Source organism: Xenopus tropicalis, chromosome 4 (genome assembly GCF_000004195.4).
Source record: "Xenopus tropicalis strain Nigerian chromosome 4, UCB_Xtro_10.0, whole genome shotgun sequence".
Taxonomy (NCBI): Eukaryota; Metazoa; Chordata; class Amphibia; order Anura; family Pipidae; genus Xenopus; species Xenopus tropicalis.
Window position 1 is genome coordinate 28,992,595 of NC_030680.2, and position 15,343 is coordinate 29,007,937.

General features: G+C 39.8%; 1 protein-coding gene across 1 annotated transcript in view; it reads right to left on the reverse strand.

Moving 5' to 3' along the window:
- The window catches only part of LOC101734651 (mucin-2), a 763,939-nt gene extending 751,895 nt beyond the window's left edge, over window positions 1–12,044 (reverse strand). Inside the window, exons 1-14 of the mRNA XM_031900600.1 lie at window positions 11,926–12,044; window positions 11,734–11,790; window positions 10,358–10,483; window positions 9,671–9,739; window positions 8,494–8,616; window positions 8,302–8,358; window positions 6,926–7,051; window positions 6,239–6,307; window positions 5,062–5,184; window positions 4,870–4,926; window positions 3,494–3,619; window positions 2,807–2,875; window positions 1,631–1,753; window positions 1,439–1,495 (exon numbers count right to left, since the gene is read on the reverse strand). Coding sequence (XP_031756460.1) covers window positions 1,439–1,495; window positions 1,631–1,753; window positions 2,807–2,875; window positions 3,494–3,619; window positions 4,870–4,926; window positions 5,062–5,184; window positions 6,239–6,307; window positions 6,926–7,051; window positions 8,302–8,358; window positions 8,494–8,616; window positions 9,671–9,739; window positions 10,358–10,483; window positions 11,734–11,740 — 1,132 coding nt within the window. The 5' untranslated portion in view covers window positions 11,741–11,790; window positions 11,926–12,044. The remainder of the gene's footprint in view (window positions 1–1,438; window positions 1,496–1,630; window positions 1,754–2,806; window positions 2,876–3,493; window positions 3,620–4,869; window positions 4,927–5,061; window positions 5,185–6,238; window positions 6,308–6,925; window positions 7,052–8,301; window positions 8,359–8,493; window positions 8,617–9,670; window positions 9,740–10,357; window positions 10,484–11,733; window positions 11,791–11,925) is intronic.
- Window positions 12,045–15,343: the final 3,299 nt, after the last annotated feature.

Consider the following 15,343-nt stretch of genomic DNA (forward strand, 5'->3'; position numbering starts at 1 on the left):
CTTCCTATCCCTGCTATTAGTATCTTAAAATCTCCCTCAGGGTTAATGCATGTCTTGTTCAGTAAGAAGAACTTACTTCGTGGGGTAGTAGTATGTTCACATCCTATCTCAATTCGGGTTGTTTTCTTACAAGTCTCGTCGCATACATGGCTGTAGCATTTTCCATCCCTTTCTTTACTGTGACTTCTTACTATTTCATCACCTGCAAGAAGAAGTTCTCTCTTTAGTCGCTCGTCCTTATTCACATAAGTTGAAAGTAGCTGGATTATTCTGTATAGCTATTGTAGAAAAGTACTGTTCCCCTGTATCTGCTGTGATATATACATTTTACCTGCACTCAACGGCACAAAAAATTAAGCGTACTGACCTCTAAGCACTTGGGCTTTTTTAATATAGCAGTATGTTGAGATAAGTCCATTATTGTACAGTAATAGCTGCACATATCCTGGGTGCAGGTTAGACGGAAAATAACTAAATACCACAGAAAAATGCTCACTCATGGGACTTTACTACTCTATGGCTGTGGATAGAACAGGACATGTATGCAATTGGACTTATGGCATTGTAAACAAACAACAGTCTTGGTCGTTAACCTTCCTGCACCACTAGTGCCCTGGACCCTTGCTCTCGCTAGAAGTATGCTATAGCCGTAGATGACAAAATGTCAACCAAACAAAGATCATTCACAATTTCTTATTATTACAAAACACAAGATGCACGTTTTATCACACCCAAACATGCACATATATAACAGATTTCTATAGTTTCTAGTTTAATATAGGACCAATTACTATTTCTTTGAAGGGGACCTAATGCCAAAAAATGTATTGATAAACATTTACACTTACTCTGTTTCTCTGACCATTCTTCCCCAGTTACATACACTTTCTTTTGTAAGCAGTTTCAGAGATATTTGCATTTTTAGACTGCTTAAAGTAGGCCTTCAGCTCAACTGAGAGCCAGCAACCCAAGGGTTAACTGAATACAGGAAGTGAATAAAAGGTGCTCACACAGTGAAGGTCACTGATACTCTGGTCCTTCAAAAACGGTTAAGCTAAAAGCCTGCCCAGGAGAGGAAAAGTGTGACAAACCCAGGGGCCCAACTACAGAGGAAGCAGACCCTGCACTTGCAGGGGGGGCAGAGGAATGTATGGGGCCCAGTGATTTTCATATATCTTTGTAGAATTGGTCAACTTGCCAAAGTTTTGGGGGCCTAAATTAAATTTGCTGTGGGACCCAATTACATCTAGTTACACCACTGAATAAACTACTATTACCTTAGAAGCCACTTAAAATAGAAAATGAATGTGCATTGAAAAGCGGCTCAGAGGGTCACTTGGAGTAAGTTCCCACAAAATCTTTTTTCTTTTTTTTCTGGTGGGGTGTTTATGATGCCCTTTAGAGAAACACACAGACGTTCTGTTATTGACTGTTTTACCTGGCATATACAGTCTTCCCTCATGGTGACAGGCACATGTTGTGGTGGTTGGAGGGGCTGTTAGAATAAATAAGAAATACATTAGGCATTGCTAAGAGGATTTCACATTTAACAGATGTTTTTCTCTCATCCTTAGTGTCTTAAAATCTCCCTCAGTGTTAACGTGTCTCTTGTTCAGTAAGAAGAACTTACTTGGGGTAGTAGTATGTTCACATCGTGTCTCAATTCGGGTTGTTTTCTTACAAGTCTTGTCGCATACATAGCTGTAGCATTTTCCATCCCTTTCTCTACTGTGACTTCTTGCTATTTCATCACCTGCAAGAAGAAGTTCTCTCTTGTATTGCTCGTCCTTGTTCATATAAGTTCTAAGTAGCTGCATTATTGTGTATAGCTATTGCAGAAAAGAACCGTTCCCCTGTACCTGCTGTGATATATAAATCTTAGCTGCACTCACGGGGCTCGCTGATTAAGCATACTGAACTCTATTCAATGGGGTTTTGTAATGTAACAGTATGTTGAGATGAATACGTAGTATAGTTAGCCAGAACGACAAATGCAAAGATGGGGTCAGGCTAGAGAATAGTTATCCAAAGTGCACAGGAAAAAACTCACCTCCAGGGCATCACTACTCTAGTGCTATGGATGGGATGGGACAGGCATGCCACTGCGAATGACAGCATTGTGAACTAACCACAGTCGGGATCCTCAGCCTTTCTGCACCGCTAGTGCCCTGGACCCTTGCTCTGACTAGTAGTGTGCAATATGCCATAGATGTCAAGTTTGCAATAGCCATAAATGTCAAGATGTCAATCAAACACAACCTCTTATTATTACAAAATAGTCATTGAAACTTTTATATCACACACACCTGATTTCTATAGTTTCTGGCTTTATGTTCAACTGATTTATTTTTTAAGGGGTTCTAAAGCCCAGAAAAATGAATTGATATAAACTTAGTGTGCTTCCCTGGGCATTTCTGCAAGTTACATACATTTGTCTGTTTAAAGCAGTTTTAGGGATATTTCCCATTTTAGACTCCTTATAGCAGGCTTTTGACTCAACTGAGTCAGCAACCCATGGATTTACGGAATACAAAAAGCGTATAAAAAGTGCTTGGACAATTAGGGTCATGGACACTCTGGGCCTTCAAACATCTGTTAGGGTGTAAGCCTGCCCAGTAGACGAAAACTGTCTTAAACTGCTATTATCTCAGAAGCCACTTAAAATAGAAAATCAATGTAAACTGCAAAAGGTCTTAGAGGGTCACTCTGAGATAGGTCACACTAAATCTTTGGGGTTTTTGGGGGGTGGGGGGAATTAAGATGCCCTTTAAGGAACACGCAGACATTGTAGTATTGACGGCTTTACCTTCCATGTACATTCTTCCCTCGTGATGACAGGCACATGATGTGGTGGTGGGTGGGTGTGTTGTTGTTGCTGTTAAAATAAATTAGAAATGAATTAAACATTGCTAACAGGATATGATATAATGTTTGGTGCAACGAAAAAACCATATTTCTCACATGTTAAGAAATGTATGTGAAGGGAATATGTATTTTTCCATTTTCAAATACAGTCTGTTTCCCTCTGCCGATTGTCTTAAAGGGACACTGTATCTTGGCTTCCTTTACTTTCTCTTTGTACTTTCGTAATGGGACTATTGCTGAGAAATGTGTCATTATTCTTTTCTTTTTGTTTTATTCCCCAGGTCTCCTTTAACAGGTTGCAATCAAGTTTTGCTAGACCTAGAACTGTCTTTCCGGCTGGCTGGCCACAACCTTTCTGTCACGGTTCTATAGTCGTTGTTGTTATTTCTTAAGCAACTTTGCAGGACCTTAACACTGCCCATAAATATTGTGGCATTACAGGGGAAGTTCTCCTTAAAATGAACTTTCACTGTGTTGAAGAAAGCAGTACTATGGCATATACTATGACAAACATATGTATATAAAGATTAGATCCTTTTCATTGAACCATTACTTCCTATCCCTGCTATTAGTGTCTTGAAATCTCCCTCAGGGTTAATGCATGTCTTGTTCAGTAAGAAGAACTTACTTCGGGGGGTAGTAGTATGTTCACATCCTATCTCAATTCGGGTTGTTTTCTTACAAGTCTCGTCGCATACATGGCTGTAGCATTTTCCACCCCTTTCTCTACTGTGACTTCTTGCTATTTCATCACCTGCAAGAAGAAGTTCTCTCTTTAGTCGCTCGTCCTTATTCACATAAGTTGAAAGTAGCTGGATTATTCTGTATAGCTATTGTAGAAAAGTACTGTTCCCCTGTATCTGCTGTGATATATACATTTTACCTGCACTCGCCGGCAGAGACAATTTAGCATACTGAACTCTAATCACTAGGACTTTGTAGCAGTATGCTGAGATGAGTCCATTATTAAAGTCTACTCAAACTGTGCAGTAATAGCTGCACATATCCTGGGTGCAGGTTAGAGGAAAATTAACTAAATGCCACAGAAAAATGCTCACTCACGGGACTTTACTACTCTATGGCTGTGGATAGAACAGGACATGTATGCAATTGGACTTATGGCATTGTAAACAAACAACAGCCTTGGTCCTTTAACCTTCCTGCACCACTAGTGCCCTGGACCCATGCTCTCGCTAGAAGTATGCTATAGCCGTAGATGTCAAAATGTCAACCAAAGATCATTCACAATTTGTTATTATTACAAAATACAAGATGCACGTTTTATCACACCCAAACATGCACATCTATAACAGATTTCTATAGTTTCTAGTTTAATATAGGACCAATTTCTATTTCTTTGAAGGGGACCTAATGCCCAAAAAAATGTATTGATAAACATTTACACTTACTCTGTTTCACTGAACATTTTTCCCCAGTTACATACACTTTCTTTTGTAAGCAGTTTCAGAGATAAAGTATTTGCATTTTTAGACTGCTTAAAGTAGGCCTTCAGCTCAACTGAGAGCCAGCAACCCAAGGGTTAACTGAATACAGGAAGTGAATAAAAGGTGCTCACACAGTGAAGGTCACTGATACTCTGGTCCTTCAAAAACGGTTAAGCTAAAAGGCTGCCCAGGAGAGGAAAAGTGTGACGAACCCAGGGGCCTAACTACAGAGGAAGCAGACCCTGCACTTGCAGGGGGGGCAGAGGAATGTATGGGGCCCAGTGATTTTCATATATCTTTGTAGAATTGGTCAACTTGCCAAAGTTTTGGGGGCCTAAATTAAATTTGCTGTGGGACCCAATTACATCTAGTTACACCACTGAATAAACTACTATTACCTTAGAAGCCACTTAAAATAGAAAATGAATGTGCATTGAAAAGCGGCTCAGAGGGTCACTTGGAGTAAGTTCCCACAAAATCTTTTTTCTTTTTTTTCTGGTGGGGTGTTTAAGATGCCCTTTAGAGAAACACACAGACGTTCTGTTATTGACTGTTTTACCTGGCATATACAGTCTTCCCTCATGGTGACAGGCACATGTTGTGGTGGTTGGAGGGGCTGTTAGAATAAATAAGAAATACATTAGGCATTGCTAAGAGGATTTCACATTTAACAGATGTTTTTCTCTCATCCTTAGTGTCTTAAAATCTCCCTCAGTGTTAATGTGTCTCTTGTTCCGTAAGAAGAACTTACTTGGGGTAGTAGTATGTTCACATCGTGTCTCAATTCGGGTTGTTTTCTTACAAGTCTTGTCGCATACATAGCTGTAGCATTTTCCATCCCTTTCTCTACTGTGACTTCTTGCTATTTCATCACCTGCAAGAAGAAGTTCTCTCTTGTATTGCTCGTCCTTGTTCATATAAGTTCTAAGTAGCTGCATTATTGTGTATAGCTATTGCAGAAAAGAACCGTTCCCCTGTACCTGCTGTGATATATAAATCTTAGCTGCACTCACGGGGCTCGCTGATTAAGCATACTGAACTCTATTCAATGGGGTTTTGTAATGTAACAGTATGTTGAGATGAATACGTAGTATAGTTAGCCAGAACGACAAATGCAAAGATGGGGTCAGGCTAGAGAATAGTTATCCAAAGTGCACAGGAAAAAACTCACCTCCAGGGCATCACTACTCTAGTGCTATGGATAGGATGGGACAGGCATGCCACTGCAAATGACAGCATTGTGAACTAACCACAGTCGGGATCCTCAGCCTTTCTGCACCGCTAGTGCCCTGGACCCTTGCTCTGACTAGTAGTGTGCAATATGCCATAGATGTCAAGTTTGCAATAGCCATAAATGTCAAGATGTCAATCAAACACAACCTCTTATTATTACAAAATAGTCATTGAAACTTTTATATCACACACACCTGATTTCTATAGTTTCTGGCTTTATGTTCAACTGATTTATTTTTTAAGGGGTTCTAAAGCCCAGAAAAATGAATTGATATAAACTTAGTGTGCTTCCCTGGGCATTTCTGCAAGTTACATACATTTGTCTGTTTAAAGCAGTTTTAGGGATATTTCCCATTTTAGACTCCTTATAGCAGGCTTTTGACTCAACTGAGTCAGCAACCCATGGATTTACGGAATACAAAAAGCGTATAAAAAGTGCTTGGACAATTAGGGTCATGGACACTCTGGGCCTTCAAACATCTGTTAGGGTGTAAGCCTGCCCAGTAGACGAAAACTGTCTTAAACTGCTATTATCTCAGAAGCCACTTAAAATAGAAAATCAATGTAAACTGCAAAAGGTCTTAGAGGGTCACTCTGAGATAGGTCACACTAAATCTTTGGGGTTTTTTGGGGGGTGGGGGGAATTAAGATGCCCTTTAAGGAACACGCAGACATTGTAGTATTGACGGCTTTACCTTCCATGTACATTCTTCCCTCGTGATGACAGGCACATGATGTGGTGGTGGGTGGGTGTGTTGTTGTTGCTGTTAAAATAAATTAGAAATGAATTAAACATTGCTAACAGGATATGATATAATGTTTGGTGCAACGAAAAAACCATATTTCTCACATGTTAAGAAATGTATGTGAAGGGAATATGTATTTTTCCATTTTCAAATACAGTCTGTTTCCCTCTGCCGATTGTCTTAAAGGGACACTGTATCTTGGCTTCCTTTACTTTCTCTTTGTACTTTCGTAATGGGACTATTGCTGAGAAATGTGTCATTATTCTTTTCTTTTTGTTTTATTCCCCAGGTCTCCTTTAACAGGTTGCAATCAAGTTTTGCTAGACCTAGAACTGTCTTTCCGGCTGGCTGGCCACAACCTTTCTGTCACGGTTCTATAGTCGTTGTTGTTATTTCTTAAGCAACTTTGCAGGACCTTAACACTGCCCATAAATATTGTGGCATTACAGGGGAAGTTCTCCTTAAAATGAACTTTCACTGTGTTGAAGAAAGCAGTACTATGGCATATACTATGACAAACATATGTATATAAAGATTAGATCCTTTTCATTGAACCATTACTTCCTATCCCTGCTATTAGTGTCTTGAAATCTCCCTCAGGGTTAATGCATGTCTTGTTCAGTAAGAAGAACTTACTTCGGGGGGTAGTAGTATGTTCACATCCTATCTCAATTCGGGTTGTTTTCTTACAAGTCTCGTCGCATACATGGCTGTAGCATTTTCCACCCCTTTCTCTACTGTGACTTCTTGCTATTTCATCACCTGCAAGAAGAAGTTCTCTCTTTAGTCGCTCGTCCTTATTCACATAAGTTGAAAGTAGCTGGATTATTCTGTATAGCTATTGTAGAAAAGTACTGTTCCCCTGTATCTGCTGTGATATATACATTTTACCTGCACTCGCCGGCAGAGACAATTTAGCATACTGAACTCTAATCACTAGGACTTTGTAGCAGTATGCTGAGATGAGTCCATTATTAAAGTCTACTCAAACTGTGCAGTAATAGCTGCACATATCCTGGGTGCAGGTTAGAGGAAAATTAACTAAATGCCACAGAAAAATGCTCACTCACGGGACTTTACTACTCTATGGCTGTGGATAGAACAGGACATGTATGCAATTGGACTTATGGCATTGTAAACAAACAACAGCCTTGGTCCTTTAACCTTCCTGCACCACTAGTGCCCTGGACCCATGCTCTCGCTAGAAGTATGCTATAGCCGTAGATGTCAAAATGTCAACCAAAGATCATTCACAATTTGTTATTATTACAAAATACAAGATGCACGTTTTATCACACCCAAACATGCACATCTATAACAGATTTCTATAGTTTCTAGTTTAATATAGGACCAATTTCTATTTCTTTGAAGGGGACCTAATGCCCAAAAAAATGTATTGATAAACATTTACACTTACTCTGTTTCACTGAACATTTTTCCCCAGTTACATACACTTTCTTTTGTAAGCAGTTTCAGAGATAAAGTATTTGCATTTTTAGACTGCTTAAAGTAGGCCTTCAGCTCAACTGAGAGCCAGCAACCCAAGGGTTAACTGAATACAGGAAGTGAATAAAAGGTGCTCACACAGTGAAGGTCACTGATACTCTGGTCCTTCAAAAACGGTTAAGCTAAAAGGCTGCCCAGGAGAGGAAAAGTGTGACGAACCCAGGGGCCTAACTACAGAGGAAGCAGACCCTGCACTTGCAGGGGGGGCAGAGGAATGTATGGGGCCCAGTGATTTTCATATATCTTTGTAGAATTGGTCAACTTGCCAAAGTTTTGGGGGCCTAAATTAAATTTGCTGTGGGACCCAATTACATCTAGTTACACCACTGAATAAACTACTATTACCTTAGAAGCCACTTAAAATAGAAAATGAATGTGCATTGAAAAGCGGCTCAGAGGGTCACTTGGAGTAAGTTCCCACAAAATCTTTTTTCTTTTTTTTCTGGTGGGGTGTTTAAGATGCCCTTTAGAGAAACACACAGACGTTCTGTTATTGACTGTTTTACCTGGCATATACAGTCTTCCCTCATGGTGACAGGCACATGTTGTGGTGGTTGGAGGGGCTGTTAGAATAAATAAGAAATACATTAGGCATTGCTAAGAGGATTTCACATTTAACAGATGTTTTTCTCTCATCCTTAGTGTCTTAAAATCTCCCTCAGTGTTAATGTGTCTCTTGTTCCGTAAGAAGAACTTACTTGGGGTAGTAGTATGTTCACATCGTGTCTCAATTCGGGTTGTTTTCTTACAAGTCTTGTCGCATACATAGCTGTAGCATTTTCCATCCCTTTCTCTACTGTGACTTCTTGCTATTTCATCACCTGCAAGAAGAAGTTCTCTCTTGTATTGCTCGTCCTTGTTCATATAAGTTCTAAGTAGCTGCATTATTGTGTATAGCTATTGCAGAAAAGAACCGTTCCCCTGTACCTGCTGTGATATATAAATCTTAGCTGCACTCACGGGGCTCGCTGATTAAGCATACTGAACTCTATTCAATGGGGTTTTGTAATGTAACAGTATGTTGAGATGAATACGTAGTATAGTTAGCCAGAACGACAAATGCAAAGATGGGGTCAGGCTAGAGAATAGTTATCCAAAGTGCACAGGAAAAAACTCACCTCCAGGGCATCACTACTCTAGTGCTATGGATAGGATGGGACAGGCATGCCACTGCAAATGACAGCATTGTGAACTAACCACAGTCGGGATCCTCAGCCTTTCTGCACCGCTAGTGCCCTGGACCCTTGCTCTGACTAGTAGTGTGCAATATGCCATAGATGTCAAGTTTGCAATAGCCATAAATGTCAAGATGTCAATCAAACACAACCTCTTATTATTACAAAATAGTCATTGAAACTTTTATATCACACACACCTGATTTCTATAGTTTCTGGCTTTATGTTCAACTGATTTATTTTTTAAGGGGTTCTAAAGCCCAGAAAAATGAATTGATATAAACTTAGTGTGCTTCCCTGGGCATTTCTGCAAGTTACATACATTTGTCTGTTTAAAGCAGTTTTAGGGATATTTCCCATTTTAGACTCCTTATAGCAGGCTTTTGGCTCAACTGAGTCAGCAACCCATGGATTTACGGAATACAAAAAGCGTATAAAAAGTGCTTGGACAATTAGGGTCATGGACACTCTGGGCCTTCAAACATCTGTTAGGGTGTAAGCCTGCCCAGTAGACGAAAACTGTCTTAAACTGCTATTATCTCAGAAGCCACTTAAAATAGAAAATCAATGTAAACTGCAAAAGGTCTTAGAGGGTCACTCTGAGATAGGTCACACTAAATCTTTGGGGTTTTTTGGGGGGTGGGGGGAATTAAGATGCCCTTTAAGGAACACGCAGACATTGTAGTATTGACGGCTTTACCTTCCATGTACATTCTTCCCTCGTGATGACAGGCACATGATGTGGTGGTGGGTGGGTGTGTTGTTGTTGCTGTTAAAATAAATTAGAAATGAATTAAACATTGCTAACAGGATATGATATAATGTTTGGTGCAACGAAAAAACCATATTTCTCACATGTTAAGAAATGTATGTGAAGGGAATATGTATTTTTCCATTTTCAAATACAGTCTGTTTCCCTCTGCCGATTGTCTTAAAGGGACACTGTATCTTGGCTTCCTTTACTTTCTCTTTGTACTTTCGTAATGGGACTATTGCTGAGAAATGTGTCATTATTCTTTTCTTTTTGTTTTATTCCCCAGGTCTCCTTTAACAGGTTGCAATCAAGTTTTGCTAGACCTAGAACTGTCTTTCCGGCTGGCTGGCCACAACCTTTCTGTCACGGTTCTATAGTCGTTGTTGTTATTTCTTAAGCAACTTTGCAGGACCTTAACACTGCCCATAAATATTGTGGCATTACAGGGGAAGTTCTCCTTAAAATGAACTTTCACTGTGTTGAAGAAAGCAGTACTATGGCATATACTATGACAAACATATGTATATAAAGATTAGATCCTTTTCATTGAACCATTACTTCCTATCCCTGCTATTAGTGTCTTGAAATCTCCCTCAGGGTTAATGCATGTCTTGTTCAGTAAGAAGAACTTACTTCGGGGGGTAGTAGTATGTTCACATCCTATCTCAATTCGGGTTGTTTTCTTACAAGTCTCGTCGCATACATGGCTGTAGCATTTTCCACCCCTTTCTCTACTGTGACTTCTTGCTATTTCATCACCTGCAAGAAGAAGTTCTCTCTTTAGTCGCTCGTCCTTATTCACATAAGTTGAAAGTAGCTGGATTATTCTGTATAGCTATTGTAGAAAAGTACTGTTCCCCTGTATCTGCTGTGATATATACATTTTACCTGCACTCGCCGGCAGAGACAATTTAGCATACTGAACTCTAATCACTAGGACTTTGTAGCAGTATGCTGAGATGAGTCCATTATTAAAGTCTACTCAAACTGTGCAGTAATAGCTGCACATATCCTGGGTGCAGGTTAGAGGAAAATTAACTAAATGCCACAGAAAAATGCTCACTCACGGGACTTTACTACTCTATGGCTGTGGATAGAACAGGACATGTATGCAATTGGACTTATGGCATTGTAAACAAACAACAGCCTTGGTCCTTTAACCTTCCTGCACCACTAGTGCCCTGGACCCATGCTCTCGCTAGAAGTATGCTATAGCCGTAGATGTCAAAATGTCAACCAAAGATCATTCACAATTTGTTATTATTACAAAATACAAGATGCACGTTTTATCACACCCAAACATGCACATCTATAACAGATTTCTATAGTTTCTAGTTTAATATAGGACCAATTTCTATTTCTTTGAAGGGGACCTAATGCCCAAAAAAATGTATTGATAAACATTTACACTTACTCTGTTTCACTGAACATTTTTCCCCAGTTACATACACTTTCTTTTGTAAGCAGTTTCAGAGATAAAGTATTTGCATTTTTAGACTGCTTAAAGTAGGCCTTCAGCTCAACTGAGAGCCAGCAACCCAAGGGTTAACTGAATACAGGAAGTGAATAAAAGGTGCTCACACAGTGAAGGTCACTGATACTCTGGTCCTTCAAAAACGGTTAAGCTAAAAGGCTGCCCAGGAGAGGAAAAGTGTGACGAACCCAGGGGCCTAACTACAGAGGAAGCAGACCCTGCACTTGCAGGGGGGGCAGAGGAATGTATGGGGCCCAGTGATTTTCATATATCTTTGTAGAATTGGTCAACTTGCCAAAGTTTTGGGGGCCTAAATTAAATTTGCTGTGGGACCCAATTACATCTAGTTACACCACTGAATAAACTACTATTACCTTAGAAGCCACTTAAAATAGAAAATGAATGTGCATTGAAAAGCGGCTCAGAGGGTCACTTGGAGTAAGTTCCCACAAAATCTTTTTTCTTTTTTTTCTGGTGGGGTGTTTAAGATGCCCTTTAGAGAAACACACAGACGTTCTGTTATTGACTGTTTTACCTGGCATATACAGTCTTCCCTCATGGTGACAGGCACATGTTGTGGTGGTTGGAGGGGCTGTTAGAATAAATAAGAAATACATTAGGCATTGCTAAGAGGATTTCACATTTAACAGATGTTTTTCTCTCATCCTTAGTGTCTTAAAATCTCCCTCAGTGTTAATGTGTCTCTTGTTCCGTAAGAAGAACTTACTTGGGGTAGTAGTATGTTCACATCGTGTCTCAATTCGGGTTGTTTTCTTACAAGTCTTGTCGCATACATAGCTGTAGCATTTTCCATCCCTTTCTCTACTGTGACTTCTTGCTATTTCATCACCTGCAAGAAGAAGTTCTCTCTTGTATTGCTCGTCCTTGTTCATATAAGTTCTAAGTAGCTGCATTATTGTGTATAGCTATTGCAGAAAAGAACCGTTCCCCTGTACCTGCTGTGATATATAAATCTTAGCTGCACTCACGGGGCTCGCTGATTAAGCATACTGAACTCTATTCAATGGGGTTTTGTAATGTAACAGTATGTTGAGATGAATACGTAGTATAGTTAGCCAGAACGACAAATGCAAAGATGGGGTCAGGCTAGAGAATAGTTATCCAAAGTGCACAGGAAAAAACTCACCTCCAGGGCATCACTACTCTAGTGCTATGGATAGGATGGGACAGGCATGCCACTGCAAATGACAGCATTGTGAACTAACCACAGTCGGGATCCTCAGCCTTTCTGCACCGCTAGTGCCCTGGACCCTTGCTCTGACTAGTAGTGTGCAATATGCCATAGATGTCAAGTTTGCAATAGCCATAAATGTCAAGATGTCAATCAAACACAACCTCTTATTATTACAAAATAGTCATTGAAACTTTTATATCACACACACCTGATATCTATAGTTTCTGGCTTAATGTTCAACTGATTTATTTTTTAAGGGGTTCTAAAGCCCAGAAAAATGAATTGATATAAACTTAGTGTGCTTCCCTGGGCATTTCTGCAAGTTACATACATTTGTCTGTTTAAAGCAGTTTTAGGGATATTTCCCATTTTAGACTCCTTATAGCAGGCTTTTGGCTCAACTGAGTCAGCAACCCATGGATTTACGGAATACAAAAAGCGTATAAAAAGTGCTTGGACAATTAGGGTCATGGACACTCTGGGCCTTCAAACATCTGTTAGGGTGTAAGCCTGCCCAGTAGACGAAAACTGTCTTAAACTGCTATTATCTCAGAAGCCACTTAAAATAGAAAATCAATGTAAACTGCAAAAGGTCTTAGAGGGTCACTCTGAGATAGGTCACACTAAATCTTTGGGGTTTTTTGGGGGGTGGGGGGAATTAAGATGCCCTTTAAGGAACACGCAGACATTGTAGTATTGACGGCTTTACCTTCCATGTACATTTTTCCCTGGTGATGACAGGCACATGATGTGGTGGTGGGTGGGTGTGTTGTTGTTGCTGTTAAAATAAATTAGAAATGAATTAAACATTGCTAACAGGATATGATATAATGTTTGGTGCAACGAAAAAACCATATTTCTCACATGTTTAGAAATTTATGTGAAGGGAATATGTATTTTTCCATTTTCAAATGCAGTCTGTTTCCCTCTGCCGATTGTCTTAAAGGGACACTGTATCTTGGCTTCCTTTACTTTCTCTTTGTACTTTCGTAATGGGACTATTGCTGAGAAATGTGTCATTATTCTTTTCTTTTTGTTTAATTCCCCAGGGCTCCTTTAACAGGTTGCAATTAAGTTTTGCCAGACCTAGAACTGTCTTTCCAACTGGCTGGCCACAACCTTTCTGTCACGGTTCTATAGTCGTTGTTGTTATTTCTTAAGCAACTTTGCAGGACCTTAACACTGCCCATAAATATTGTGGCATTACAGGGGAAGTTCTCCTTAAAATGAACTTTCACTGTGTTGAAGAAAGCAGTACTATGGCATATACTATGACAAACATATGTATATAAAGATTAGATCCTTTTCATTGAACCATTACTTCCTATCCCTGCTATTAGTGTCTTGAAATCTCCCTCAGGGTTAATGCATGTCTTGTTCAGTAAGAAGAACTTACTTCGGGGGGTAGTAGTATGTTCACATCCTATCTCAATTCGGGTTGTTTTCTTACAAGTCTCGTCGCATACATGGCTGTAGCATTTTCCACCCCTTTCTCTACTGTGACTTCTTGCTATTTCATCACCTGCAAGAAGAAGATCTCTCTTTAGTCGCTCGTCCTTATTCACATAAGTTGAAAGTAGCTGGATTCTTTTGTATAGCTATTGTAGAAAAGTACTGTTCCCCTGTATCTGCTGTGATATATACATTTTACCTGCACTCGCCGGCACAGACAATTTAGCATACTGAACTCTAATCACTGGGACTTTGTAGCAGTATGCTGAGATGAGTCCATTATTAAAGTCTACTCAAACTGTGCAGTAATAGCTGCACATATCCTGGGTGCAGGTTAGAGGAAAATTAACTAAATGCCACAGAAAAATGCTCACTCACGGGACTTTACTACTCTATGGCTGTGGATAGAACAGGACATGTATGCAATTGGACTTATGGCATTGTAAACAAACAACAGTCTTGGTCCTTTAACCTTCCTGCACCACTAGTGCCCTGGACCCATGCTCTCGCTAGAAGTATGCTATAGCCGTAGATGTCAAAATGTCAACCAAAGATCATTCACAATTTGTTATTATTACAAAATACAAGATGCACGTTTTATCACACCCAAACATGCACATCTATAACAGATTTCTATAGTTTCTAGTTTAATATAGGACCAATTTCTATTTCTTTGAAGGGGACCTAATGCCCAAAAAAATGTATTGATAAACATTTACACTTACTCTGTTTCACTGAACATTTTTCCCCAGTTACATACACTTTCTTTTGTAAGCAGTTTCAGAGATAAAGTATTTGCATTTTTAGACTGCTTAAAGTAGGCCTTCAGCTCAACTGAGAGCCAGCAACCCAAGGGTTAACTGAATACAGGAAGTGAATAAAAGGTGCTCACACAGTGAAGGTCACTGATACTCTGGTCCTTCAAAAACGGTTAAGCTAAAAGGCTGCCCAGGAGAGGAAAAGTGTGACGAACCCAGGGGCCTAACTACAGAGGAAGCAGACCCTGCACTTGCAGGGGGGGCAGAGGAATGTATGGGGCCCAGTGATTTTCATATATCTTTGTAGAATTGGTCAACTTGCCAAAGTTTTGGGGGCCTAAATTAAATTTGCTGTGGGACCCAATTACATCTAGTTACACCACTGAATAAACTACTATTACCTTAGAAGCCACTTAAAATAGAAAATGAATGTGCATTGAAAAGCGACTCAGAGGGTCACTTGGAGTAAGTTCCCACAAAATCTTTTTTCTTTTTTTTCTGGTGGGGTGTTTAAGATGCCCTTTAGAGAAACACACAGACGTTCTGTTATTGACTGTTTTACCTGGCATATACAGTCTTCCCTCATGGTGACAGGCACATGTTGTGGTGGTTGGAGGGGCTGTTAGAATAAATAAGAAATACATTAGGCATTGCTAACAGGATATCACATTTAACAGATGTTTTTCTCTCATCCCTTAGCATCTTAAAATCTCCCTCAGTGTTAATGTGTCTCTTGTTCA